At 40.8% G+C, this 14,289-nt stretch overlaps 1 protein-coding gene across 20 annotated transcripts in view; it reads left to right on the forward strand.

Moving 5' to 3' along the window:
• Positions 1-14,289, forward strand: part of LOC148936493 (protein muscleblind-like) — a 301,423-nt gene that overhangs the window by 167,773 nt on the left and 119,361 nt on the right. The window contains exon 4 of one of the 20 annotated variants that reach the window (XM_089078082.1): positions 6,755-6,790. The exons of the other annotated variants lie outside the window; for them this stretch is intronic. Coding sequence (XP_088934208.1) covers positions 6,755-6,775 — 21 coding nt within the window. The 3' untranslated portion in view covers positions 6,776-6,790. Of the gene's footprint in view, positions 1-6,754; positions 6,791-14,289 lie in introns of those variants that run through there. 20 annotated transcript variants of the gene reach the window in all.

Below are 14,289 nucleotides of genomic sequence, written 5' to 3' on the forward strand. Positions count from 1 at the left end.
GGACGAACCGATTACGTCAAAACGTTCGAAATTTTTCCCGAGACTGTGATGTTTTATCGACCGTTTTATCGTGGAATTAATTTTTGGTGGGTTCACACGGTTCTCTGAGAGAAAAATTTATATATTGTCCCTAAGTTTGTTAACATTGACGAATCGAAGAAATGGGACGGATTATTTCAAAGAATTTATTTTCGATCTACTTCTACAATATATTATTTTTAGATGCAAATTATAAAATGTTGTCTAGTACACGAAAAAATTTTGGTATGTTTAAAACGAACAAGTATAATTTAAATTCAATTTTAGCACTTTATTTTTTAACTATAATCGTTTGACATAATTTGTTTTAATTTTATTGTTTTTTGTTTTTATCCTGTCAGTAACCTGAGATTTGTTTTAAAATCTTGGCACGGTATCTTATTTTGATTATTTCAAATATTTAGATTCATTTATAAAATAAAAATTATAAATATTTAAAGCAATTTAAAAAAGTCGTATAAAAAAATTATCGAGATATGACGCGTGTCAAGGTTTTAAAACAAGCCTCGAATCAATGATAGAAGCAACAAACAATGTTATTGAAAAATAATCACATCAAATGTCTGTTGTCAGTTGCTAAATAAAGCGCTGAAGCTGAATTTAAGTTACTTTTATTCTGAAATTTCTTCGTAAACTAAAATATATTTGTCATTCTGTATTTTTTTACATGTTTTGCGAATTCAGAAATGAAATTTCTTAATTCTTTCGCCAAACTTTAATTCTAAATCTGCCAATTTCTTCTCGAGCTTTATCTATATAAATAAATAGAATCGTAAATGCAAAGTGCAAAATTGATTAGTGACGTTAAAGAGAGCATAGCTATGTTCACGAGATTACGAACAATAGGCTGTGTCCGCCCACATGCGCGAGGGCAGGGTTAAATAGAGCTCGGAGCTCTGCAGCGAGCGTATTCGTCTGTCAGCGTGTCCCAATTCGTTTCCTCTCCATTCTCCATCGGTCGATAGAGCCGTATAAAGCAGACGATAGATCGGGGCGAGCAAACAAAAAGTCGCATCAACGGCTCGTCCTTCTCGGCGCAGGCAGTGGCTGTTCGCCGGATAACGAACTATTCTCCGCGCGGCGCGACACAATTTTTAGCCGTGTTACACGGGTTTTCCCCGGTATCGAATTAAATCTCTCCGCATTTTTCTTCGCAACACCCCGTAACACTGGCTGGCGTTAATAGATCCCGGGTCCACGTGGGCGCGTCGCGTCGCGGGATCGATCTCGGGGATCGATGTAAACGAAACGAGACGCGCGACGCGGGGGAGGGGGAGGCGAACAAAGGACCGACGAGAGCGGCGCGAGCAAACAAAATTACGCGGGTGGCTCGTTCCCCGCCCCTTCCCCCCTCCCCCCTCCCCCCCCCCTCCCCGCCCGCGCGCCGGGCGAAGTGCAGCTTCCGCAGCACCCGTCGTCCGTCGCCCGAAGTAACGAACTGATCGCAAATCGAAAACGCGCTTGTCTCCGACAGGCTTTACCTTCTCGCACGCGAATTAACTCCATCTACCGCTCGGTGCACCCTTCCTCGCGAAAATACACATCGGAACGCAAACTCACGGCCGGAACACGAGTATCTCCCGGCATCGTTATCGATAAGTCGCTGGAAAGGTGCTTTCGTAAATTCAGCGAGTATCTATCAATGAATCGTGCAGAAGTAGGAAGAAGTCGCTAAAGAATCGGCGCACGATTGCTCGGCGTCCATCAATTTCAGGAGAGAGAGAGATTTCCTCCGGGATTCTTAAGAGCTCAGAAAAATTACACGTGGATCGCAACGTTACACAGACAATTTGGTATTTCCGAAAGTAATCTCAAAATCATGAAGGATGATGGTTTTTTTCAACATTTGTCAATACTTAATTTTTAAGATTGAATGTTGACCGTTTTATATATATATATATATATATATTATTGTACATTTTGTGTAATGAAAGAGTAAGTTTACAAGATGATTGTCAGGTTCGTTTTTTTTCTTCTCGGCGAATGATTGCGCGTGAAAAAGACGTCGCCTCACGTAGAGTGACGAACGTGCGTTAAATTTGAATCTGTAGGGATGAGGGTCGCAGCGATGGAATATCAACAGATGGTGTTTTAATCGTGGCACCCCTTACCGTTGAAAGAGCGGGTTAGAGGGTGGCGAGCGGCGGGGAGAAGAAGAGAAACAGAGTCGGAGGGTTATGCCCGAGCGGAAGCTCCGGTGGACGAAGGACGAAGAGGAGAACTGTATGAGGAGAAGTGTATTCATGATAGATACGAGAGGAGCGGGGCGTAGAGACACCACTGGACGGTCGGATAGTAAATGATTGTCGTTTAAAGTGTCCCCTCCGGTCAGGACCACGGCAGGCCCAATGGTCGGATTGACAAATGGTTCGCGAAATCTGCATTCGTTGCGAGGTATTCGCTTGCCAATTTTGTCCGAGAATCGTACTCGGCCATTTGTTCGCTGCTCGTCCTACCGTGAACTCTATGGAAGAAATAAAAAAAAAAAAGAAAAAAAAAGAAGAAGAAGAAGAAAAAGGAGGAAAGAAATAAACAGACGCGCGCGCGTCGCGTTTGTGAATCGTCCTCCTGATCGTGATCCTTATCGACTTCGTCTCACTTCGGTGATATTCCATCGATAGACTCGCCCATCGATCGGAGATAGATGAAAAAAAAAAAAAAGGGAAAAGTTATCGAGAATATCGTTCATAACTCGTGCACATCCTTTTCACGCTACGCTCCCGATATCGATTCGATAAGCTGCTAATTAACGTGATGAAAAGCGCGGATGAGTTTAGCCTTGGTCTATTCAATATTTTCAACGATATTTTATTTTGAATGGAACAGCTTGTGTTAATAATTACTCAACACATTTGTACATCCTGTGCATCCTGCACATTTATAGATATTTGAATACATTTTTACAAGATTTTTATTTAAATGAACGATCCGCCAAAAATGCTTACCAATAATAATAATAATAATAATAATAATAATAATAATAATAATAATAATAATAATAAAAGCAAAACAAAAAATTAATTTTTTTATTTGTGAAATAGAGGTACAGGTTCTTATTTTTAATAATAAAAGTAAAAATTGGTTTTTTATTTTCTTTCGACATGGTTGATTGCACAAATGTTTTCATGCAGATTTTGCGATTGTTGATGTTCAGAAACTGACGAATTAATTTTTCCGTTCTAAAAATAGGAATTAAATTTTCCGTTCTAAAAATAAATCATTTTGATGTATTTACATACTTTAAACTTGAAAACTGAAGAAATTGTAAAATAATCCAGTCAATTTTAAAGTCAGATCATTTTATGGTCGAAAAGTGACTCCTTACGACGAATAGTAGTCACAGGCAAAAGCGGATCAGAGTGATAAGTGTTTTTATCGAACGAAAGGCGTGTTTCGGGATGCTGTCCAAGTATTTTCAGCACGCATCGACGGCCAAATATTCGCGGCACGTTTCGAATCGCCCGAAGTATTCGAATCGTCCGAGCGAGTTGAACTCGGGCGACTTCTTCGTGCGTACAGCGATCGTTTGTGATCGTGCACAATTGACAAGGAATTAAGAGAACAGAATCGAAGTCAAAGGTCGGGACCCTTCACTTTGAGACTTGATTGTTCGACGAGAGAATACGTCGCGAGCGCCGACGAGCTAGCCGTCGCTTTGGATCGCTCTGATAAATGATTCGACAGATTCGCACACTTCTTTGTCTACTCCATCACTATGATTTGTCTTGTCTCGTCTTGAATCTCCTTCGATCTGTCGTACGTTAACGAGCGGGGAACGGAATATTTTTTTAGCGAAAGATATATCGCGATCGAATAAATCAGAATGAAAATGATAGGTCAAAGATCGACGTACTATCTATTTAGCTTTAAATCTTAAATGTTATATTATTTATATTAGAAAAATATCAAAAGACTCGGTGATATATATATATATATATATATATATATATATATATATATATATATATAATTCTGTGTAAATTGAACATCGTTGTGTATGCTTGCACAAGTATAAGAAACAGCTGTAGATATTAAAAATATATATATATATATATATATATATATATAGAGAGAGAAATAAGTAGACGCTAGTAGCATGTGGTAAGGAGTTAAATTTCTAGCGAAACAATTACAAACCGCGCGAGCACGGCTGATTTCATTAAGCGACGGCCGTTGTAAGACGGGAAATGAAAGTTTCTTTTTTCCGCGGCGATATAAAACGAGACTTTTCACCGTTGAATTATCCCCGCGCTCCTGAAAAATTAACTTAAAACTCTTACCGTCTTGCCTCCGAGAGCGGCACCTCGGCGGAACAAATGAGGACTGTGCAACAATGTTACAATGGCGATTCAAGAGTAAGGGACCGGGGCGGGGTCAATTTACATTTAATCTACAAACATTCTTACGCTTCTTGTCCCGTTACTTTCTAGTAAAAGGGAGCTGTTGGGTGTTGGAATGATACGCTTGTTTGCCGCGTGTATGTGCCGACGATCGATACCATGTGGCGCGATAGCGACGGTCCATATCGCGCAGCTATAGCGTATCCTGATTGCTTTTCGGAAAAAGAGAGGGAGGGAGAGAGGGGGAGGGTAGAAGGGAAAAGGGAAAATTCCATGACGGAGAGATGGCGCTCGTTTCGTACTTACTTCACAAAATTCCGCGATATAGTTCTCCGGCTAATATCCGCTGTTCGTGATTGTCCACCACGGTCACGGGCCGATAGTCTCGACGGAGAGAGAGAGAGAGAGAAGAGAGAGAGAGAGAGAGAGAGAGAGAGAGAGAGAGAGAGAGAGAGAGAGAGAGAGAGAGAGAGACGAGATCGGACGAACGCGGCTATTTAGGCCCCAGATTTCCAATCAGGAGTATTAAAGCTCGCTCCGCCTATCTCGCGTTTCCTCCGTCCATCGGCAACGCGCATCGTGATATTCATTACCAAATATTTGAGCTTAAAACGTGGGAGGGGAGGGGAGGGGGTACTCGACGTACACAGACGTGTGTGAGTGTGTGTACGTCCCCCGTCTGCCGATTTCATAATTTGCGCGGTATACGCAATCGATCGCGCGCGATCGAAAATACGACTCGTCGTCGTATTTTCATATCGTCGCATTCACGCACGTACGCAAGATCTATTTTCGCGTACGTCGCATGCCGATGTGGATCGATGTGCTCGTCGAGATGAATTTGCAATTCCATTTATAAATCAATAATTCCATTTATATAGCCATATGGGAAATGGGAAGAGTGAAATCACTGGATTTAGAATTTTAATTAGCCGTTTTTGGTTGCAATGTCTTCTATTAATTTCGCTTTCGGGATTTTCATAATATTGTAACATGTATTTCGATTTATGCTGCAACGGCGTAATAACGATCCAAATGAAAAATTTATATTTGGAGAAGCTGCGTTTTTTGTATTGTATGTAGCGTGTAATACATTGAGTTCTCTTAGTTTTTATATTAAAAATTGAACAAAAATTTAATTTAAAAATCTATAAGAATGGAAATAAGCAATGGAATTTGGAAGAAAGACAAATTGAGTAAAGTCTCACCACAATAAATCGTTGATGAAGCAGCAAAGGGTTAGATCAGGAGAAATTACGTCAAACACATTTGTGTGATCCGAGTTGAGCGTTCTACTTCTTTGCGGTACGTGGAATTTAACTGCCGCTTTTCGCGAAGAATTCAAATCTCGTCGATTCCAGGTGTTATATTGGTCTTGTAAATCAGCGTTTAACTTGGGATCGAGCGTGACAACTCGCATGACAGGTCGGTAATAAACAAAAACGGGAGCGGGCGGAAGGAAAAACGCGACGCCGCCATCCGCCTTCGCGAGCGTCGAGGTGATAAATCCTGAGGGGGGAGGATGGCGGGCCCTTGCTTCTTTCGAGTTTTAACTCCCGCAACTTTCTTATTTATGTGTGGTACGGGCACGAATGGATTTCGCCCGTTTAAAGTTCCCGTTGCTCATCGAGGTGGCTCGAAAACCGGCGCGTCGAAGTAAACTCAACGGGTCGCGTCCAAAAGGGGAGAACGAAGGCGGTCTCGAGTTAGCGATTTAAATAAAAAGAATGCCGTTTCTCAGAAAAGTTTTTCGACAGCAATTACACTTGCAAGCGCGTGTACCTTGAAAATATGGGTCGAGCGTCATTCGGGATTTTCCTCGGAGTTTATATCGGGCGGGAAGCGACCCCGCATCCAAGTTTCGCAGCGACTAAATGTGTCTACATAGGGCAGCTAGCCATTTGTGACAACTGACATAATTGGGAAATGTTGAAATTAAAAAATAATCTAAAACTGAATTTATCTTTTATTTTTTTTTCTTTAATAATTAATATTATTCTAATTAGAATTAATATTCTAATAATATCTGAAATTTTGATCGAATACCGAGAGCAAAATGGCAAATATTCGCACATCTGTGAAAGAATTATGAATTCGAATTTCACGCGCGCGGATTTCGTCGGATTTGGAATTTGATCTACAGTATCGAGTATCTCTGCTTGTCAGAGATACTGCAGTTGATGAAGGGTACTCCGCCCATCTGACTATCACGCGAGCGTTGTGCCGTTTATCGTAATCGCATAAATCCTGCGTGCCGCCGTTACCGGTTCGTCTGTGTCTTTTAACACGCTCGGCTGGCCGCGTTACTTATAGACTCCGCGGTCGTATATATCCTAGTCGGAATCTCTCAGATTCTCTTGTCTTCTTTGTTTCAGGTAGGTGAGCATCGCGTATAGGAGCCGTCTTGGTCGAGCCAGCCGGTTATTTATGTGACGCGCCCGAGACGGTATGACGTCGACGACAAAATATCGCCGAATGCTGCCCCTCTCTTGCCGGTGACGTTCCGCAGCTAAGGTTTTGACAGATACGAATGCGAGACGTCGCGCGTCGTGACGTTGGTGTCGTCATTGTCATGCCGGATCTGGATCCGAGCGAACGAGCGCGAACGAACGCGAATGAATAATTTGCCTCGACGAACGCGAATGGTCCCGCCGCGAATGGAATTTCTGCCGGCGGAAAGAAGAGGTTGTTCATTCGCGTTCGTTCGCGCGCGACGATTCGAGAGACGTCGCACACGCGCATAATCGTATTCGTTTTACATCCGCGCTGTTACGTCAAATCGGAGCTTAAAATTGTAAACTATATAAAATATGTAGTTGACTTAAATTGAGATGAGAACATAATGGAAGAGGGTGCATAATCGGAGATGAGTGCGATATATTGGGGGTATATTGAAAGCGCCCGATGATTCGGCCATTTGATTTGGAGGGAATTTCGCGGACAATAATTAGTTGCCATTGGAAGGCAAACGGAGCTAGAATTTCGAAGAAGCCGGACTATAATTGATCGTTCTCAGAACTGCCGACTGAGTTCTGAAGGAATCTTCGTTAATTGCCAAAACTCCTGCGTTGGGTTATCCGCTTGAGGTGAATCGCTAGATTCAGACAGAGTGGTTGATGCTCGCGAGCTGTGGAGTTTGGCGGATCTTTGGGCTCAATGGGGTGTGATTCTCTCTTGATTTTGAGGATCTCTGCACATTATCGTAGAGACAACCTGTCCCTTTGCCTTCACTTTGCCTTCTCATTTATACGTTCTTTCCCATTCATACTGTATTGTAAATTCTGAGTTGTTTTAATTTTATATGAGTGCATGACCAATGTATTCGTTTTATGGGATACAGAACAACTTCTTTTGCGATTGACATTTCTACATGGTTGACAAAATACGTAAAATCGATTAAACTTATCTTTTCTCAGCGATCTACCCGACGATTTCAATTGAAAGATCACAAAATCCTTTTTACATTTTTCAACATGGCATAACGTGTAGACTCGCAGGAATCATGCATATTATAGATACATGTATAGTATATCTAAAATATTTCGCTTAAATGATGAAAGAAACTTAATGATTCTTATTTAATTACGTAATAATTAATGAAAAATAATTAAAAACGGTTCTAGAGATATCAGTCGTTTTAATTTAAATTAATTCTTAATTGCTTCTTGGTGAAATAAATTATAGCCAAAATAGCCTTTTTTTTCATTGAAGATGTCAGTATATCGAATATTTATTATAATATTTAAAGATACGCATTATTTTGTAGACTTTGTAGATGAAATTGACACATGTACAATCAATGATATTGTTTCAACATGCTAAAAGTTATATATATATATATATATATATATATATATTAGGTTAAACGGTATAAATAGAGATATTCTCATTTTTTTTCGCAACAACACGTTTTTGTACACGATTCATACAGCATTTCCTTCCAATTTAAATGAATAAACACGAATTTATTAATTGTGAATTTACGAATTAAATGCGTAATGATGATTTTTTTTTTTCCGTTGTTCTGGGAGATATTCAACGATGTGATATTTCGATGTGATTTTGAATCTGTCAACGAGCTTATCTTTAAGAATTGATTCATGCGTCGCAAGATACCCGGGTATATTTCGCGTAATATGTTTCTTTTCCTGGATGCTTAGATATGCGGATGTACGCACTCGCACGCGGCAGATGAACGTGTCACGTCGAAGAGAAGGAAAAGGAGCTGGAGCTGCTATAGCACACTGAATTATTGAACAGTGCATTCTGGCTTACCTCCTTCGCATATTCTGGCACCTATGCCCGGCTCAATCTCCTACGCGTATTATTGTTTCGCAAAGTAGACTACTACTACCACCACCTCTCTCGGCTTAAGATGGAGAGGTCTGTGTGTGATGACGCGATGTGTTTCATGTATCCGAATATAAATTATTTCTCGATTTCGTGCGCGCGCAAGAGAGAGAGAAAGCGTCGGGTATCTCACGTCTTCTGGATTTGTATAATGGAATCCTGACGAGTTCTTCTTCCCCCTCTTCTTGCGAAAATATTCTCGGTTTCGATTCGACACATGATAGTCTGTACGCAATTAACATATATATATATATACGAGAGGATTACGGTTTTTCGGTTTGTTACAAAAGTAATTTGTCGAGTCGAGTTTGCTTGAATCGAGTGGCCTAAATTCCCTTTTTGTTCCCTTTTCATTTTTTTGCTAAACTCTGCTTTAAGACTTATCAAAGCTTTAATTAACAGAATTGTGTTACGCGACGCGCGCGCAGTGAAAGATATTGCGAATCCAGTGACAGGTGCGGTAATGAAATTCTTTGCAACATGAAGTAACGGGAAGCAGCAAAAACGTCAATTTTTCATGATCTCAAATAACGTTCGATAACGTTAGATTAGTAGCGTACAAGGATAGATATTAAATTATCTTCGCAGCTTGTCGACGATGCCAATCGGGAGTAGCCGTTTAATTTTTATGTGAGATGTGCTGCGATCAGAATTCTAAATTAATCACGATATTGTGAGATTATATATATATATATATATATATGAATAACTTTGTCATATTGTGTCTCCAAGAGAACTTGGTTAAAGACTCGCGTATGCCGGGACACGTCGTCAGGTAACTCTTCGTAAGCCCTTAAGATTCTCCAGTGTCATTATTTTGCGCCGAGCGTGCGACATAGTTGGGCGGAGAAGGTGTAATTCGGGCGAGGGGGGGGGGTTACGAACGGTGGGGTAATTCGGGTTACACGCCCGGGTGTAATGGGCGGTCTGACCGGGTTTCCGGAAGCCGACGGCGGCTCGGTCCCGGAGGTCGGTTGGCACGAGAGGTAGGAAAAGAGGGATCGCGCGGGCACACGGCGATGAATGGATGGGCTTCGCTTTTGGATTCGCTGCCGGGATTCCTACAGGCCTTCCCGTAGGAACTTGCCGCTCGCTCATAAAATGCAAACGGGTGGCAGGTTTAAGTTTCAGAGCCTCAGCCCCGCGAACCCTCTTCTCGCGCCGCACCGTTCAGCAGCCCCCCCCCTCCTCCCTCCCCCCTCCCGTTCCGTCTTGTCTCCCTTTCGCTCTTCTTCCTACCCCGAGAGGCTACCCTAGTCAGCCTCCGTAATCAACCGCGGGCCGGCAATAATGAAATCCATAAATCCGTAAGAGAGCACGCGGAACACCCCATGCTATCGCGTCCAGGGATTTCTCCCCTTTCTTTGTTCTTCTCTCGTTTCTCCTCCTCGACAACACCACCCCGAGCTCTACGTGCTGTTACTTTTCCTGCTCCGGCGAGCCTTCGCCTTCGTGACCTTCGACTGAATCCTATTGCGAGCGGAAATGTCTTTATGACTCTCCGCAAATGTTGCGAGAGACCGAGTTACATGTATACGCGTGTTCTCCAAGTTCAGCGGTATCGTAAGATGCGCTTAAAATTACACCGGCGGGATAAGTTTGCAACAGAAGGGAACTATCTTCTAATTTCTAGAAAGTTAATCGCAATGCATAGGGTTATCTCGTGAATATCAGAGCCAAATTTAACTAATTAGTTTCTCAGGTATTGCGACTTCATTTACCCTCAATCAAGGATTAGTTTGCTAATATATATGTATATTCTTCCTCTATTTACACTTTTAAATAATAGTGTGTTTACGTTAATAAAATAATCATCTAAAAAGAGAGATTGTGAATCGCTAAATTTGTTAGACGTCGCCAACTCGCATTACTAATCGATAATACTGAAACGGACGAAATGAATGGATTTTTCGGAAATGTTAGGTATAATACATTCAATTTCTGGAAACTCTTATCGAGATAATGCGTAAATCGATAGGGTAGGAATGTTTCATTTGTAGTAACAACTTTTTGATATTAAACTTCACAATGCGATTTCAAAGTAAATTATTCAAGTAGCATCGCAATCTTTATCTCGCTATTTTTACCGTGTAACTACGCCGGTGTAATCTGGCTCCATATTACACCGGCGTGTTGACGCCCCGCAAGAGCTGGTGATGGGGATGAAATATCGATTGTCACGCGGTTTCGCGGCCGGCTCTCTGGCGACGTCGAACGTGCCTCTGATTGATTTGATGCCGTCCGCGGTAAGGAACCTCGGCGGTACCCGAAGAGAGAGTATTGTTATGCTAACGGAATCTCGATGACTTCCCATCGATCGTGGCGACGATACGGAAAGCACTCGGGTCTCGCGGATTTTTCCATTTCGAAGGTTTCATTTGTAACCGGCTCTGTAAGGGCCGCCGGTATTTTCTCGACGTGTGCTGTATTATTCTGCGAGGATCGTTTTCTCTTTTTCGCCGTCTCCGTTCCGCGACGTTAAGATGCTTTAGAAATGGACTAGATGGATCTACTGAAAGCGGACTCGTTGATTGAATACAAATATCACTCGCACAAAAGCCGAAAGCAATGAGGCGTGCGCATTGTGTTGTAGTGTTGGATAGCTGCAAGGTGGAAAGCGATGGAACATAAAACGGAAACGATAGATAGTGCGGATGTTAATTTTCAGCTAGTTTGTATTTGCCTTAGATTTTATGATAACAAAAAATTCGTGGCGATGATCGCGAAGGCGGTAAATTTATTGTTTAAATTTAAATTTAAATTTATTTTAGTTTCTAGAAAACTAAAATTGAATTTTTTAACGTGAAATTCCAAATTGGCGGCTCGTAATTCGTTGTATCTTCATCTCTTCTCTCTCGTAGAAATTTCTAAAGAAATTTATTTGTTATCTTTCGTCATATGTGCGTATCTCGATTCGAGTTCATTTCATTTCGTTGCCGATTTCGTTGGTCATCAGCGGCTATGTAAAATAACGTTTTGTAGCTTCTTTACTTCCCTCCAGCTTTTATTCTCGTCCATTATCGACATAACTGAGCCCTTACCGATAGCTTCACCAACCAAGTTTCCGCCTCGTTGGATTAAATTACACTTTTCATACGCGTCAATCCCGAGTTCTCGCGCAATTTATCGGCTCGTTCGTTCCCATCACTGTTGAAGTTTTCTTCTGAGTGGAAATTAACGAAATGTTCTCCGGTCTCTCTTTCGTCCATCGACGACTTTTCTGAAAGGCCGCAGTCGTTTTAGAATTTTGCTTCACGTCCACGTCACGAAGCGATAATGAACAGCAAAGGAAGCAATAAATTGTCGCCAATCTTAGTTCTCTTCCGGAATTAACGTTCCGATTTCGAGTAACAACCACATTCACTCGAATGCAATTCCGAAAACCTGTCTCTGATATCTTATCTTAAACCTAGTGTTTACATTGATGATAAGGTGAGCGAAGAAGGAAATGAGATTTGATTTATTGACATTTGTGCAAATAATGTAAAATTTATATATCATCATACATGTATATTCTATACTCATTTATCTTCTTTTACTTATCAGTTTAGTCATCTCGATGTTTAAAATATACGTATGTATCATTGTTATCTTTCGACACTTAATTCTCCATCTATCGAAGATGTAAAGAAATAAAATTCAAGCACAGTATTTTATATATATATATATATATATATATATATATATATATATATTTATCATTTGTGCACGCTGATCCTGTAAGTCATCCACATCATTAGCAGACTTTCTTACGAGTGATCCTTGATCGAAGATGCTGTTCGTTGTCACCAACGAACAGCTGTTGCGCTTCGTAAGGTGCCGCGAACATGATCACTTGGCTCTAACGGCGTATCAAATGCACGAATCATGAGCTTCCGTTGCTGTTGGAAGCATCTCTCGACGTTCACAATACAACTGCGTCTTCCCGAAATATTCATAGCGCTAAATGCTCCCGAGACTTGCGTCATTCAGCATGTCGTCTTCGTGACACGAGCATTTGCCTGCCAGGAGATTACCTTGCTCATCGTTTCGCTTCGTATTCGTTCGCGGCACGTTTTAACACGTTGAGTGACGGCAGCAATTTGCTAATTTTGTGAAGACTTCGCTAATGTTTCCCCCGTTACGAAAGGTAACGGAATGTAAGCGGCATTAATCCAACACTTAAAAGTTTCAACGACATTGATTACTCTTGTGTTGCGTGTTGTTTATCACTAAAATTTTATCGACGTTAGATATCGGAATGTAAATCGATCTGCGACAAAAATTCACTAGCAACTATATTACTACAAAACAATTCTCGTAGTTTATATTTACCAGTCATTCGGTTTTATATAAATTTTCTATACAAATTATTCAACTATGACTATGAAGAAGTAAAACAAATTTAATAAAAATTAAATATCTGCTTTGATAAGAATTGGCTTTTTCATATTGATATTTTATCTGTAATTAATCCCAATATTATCATAGCAGAAAAAAATGTTATCATCATGTTATTGTGTGCAAACAACAACAATGCATCGTGTTAGTTATATTACTTTTACATATAGTAATGTTTATTACCGATATACTGTTTGGTATAAACGTTATCGAATATATTTCGACACGGGATACGGCATCCTCGTAGATGTAAAATACATTTCAACTTCCTCTACACGATAGACGAAAACGGACTATCATAACTTCCAAAATTTTGGTAAAGTTTCTTCGCGCTGCGCCATCCCTCTCGTTCTCGTTCTCGCCACTCGTCGTTCGTTTCTGCGAAATGTGCAACGAAGCAGCAATTTGTTACGAAGCAAGACATGCATCGTCGCGTAATATCGTTACACACGTCGCTATTCTAACGCGCACGTTCAAGTAACATTGTATATACGGGAAGTTTTCCGTGCCTCTCTCCTTTCATCCATAGCTTCCGTCACTATCTTGAAGGATTTTCCTTTAACAAAATTTTAATTGAAACGTTTTCTACGACTTGGGTTTTATATATATATATATATATATATATATATATATTTCATTATATATATTTCATATTCAAAATTAAAGGAATGTTCGATCGGTACAGGGGCTTAACCAATTGGTCGATATTGTTGGAAAAAAAAGCATTTCAGGCTGTTTCTTACATGAAGAAAAGTGCATGGAATCTGAAACATCTTGCATATATACGCGTAGGGGAATAGATGGAAAGTGGCAGCGGCGGAGAATAGAATGTATATTTGAGAACAAATACAATTTGAATGAATTAGCAGTAAACTGGAAATGGGCAATCCAGGATTACCTGACCCGGGGTTACCGATCTCTCTCTCTCTCTTGTTATCTCTTCTCTCTTTCCTCGCTGTTTCTTCCATCTCTTTACCGTTATCTCTTCTTCTTCACTTTCACTCGATCCCCGATTTTTTTCTGTCTCCTCCTTCTGCTTCTCGTTTTACTTAGTAAGTGCCGTTTGTGCGCCCTTCGCTATGTTACGCCCATCGCTATGTCGCTTCACCTTCTTTTTCTTTCCTTCTGTCAATCTTCTCCTCATCCCTGTCTTTCCACGTAATGTCGATCTAAACGATAT

Source organism: Pogonomyrmex barbatus, unplaced genomic scaffold, assembly GCF_055798465.1.
Source record: "Pogonomyrmex barbatus isolate J1 unplaced genomic scaffold, ASM5579846v1 scaffold21, whole genome shotgun sequence".
NCBI classification, from domain to species: Eukaryota; Metazoa; Arthropoda; class Insecta; order Hymenoptera; family Formicidae; genus Pogonomyrmex; species Pogonomyrmex barbatus.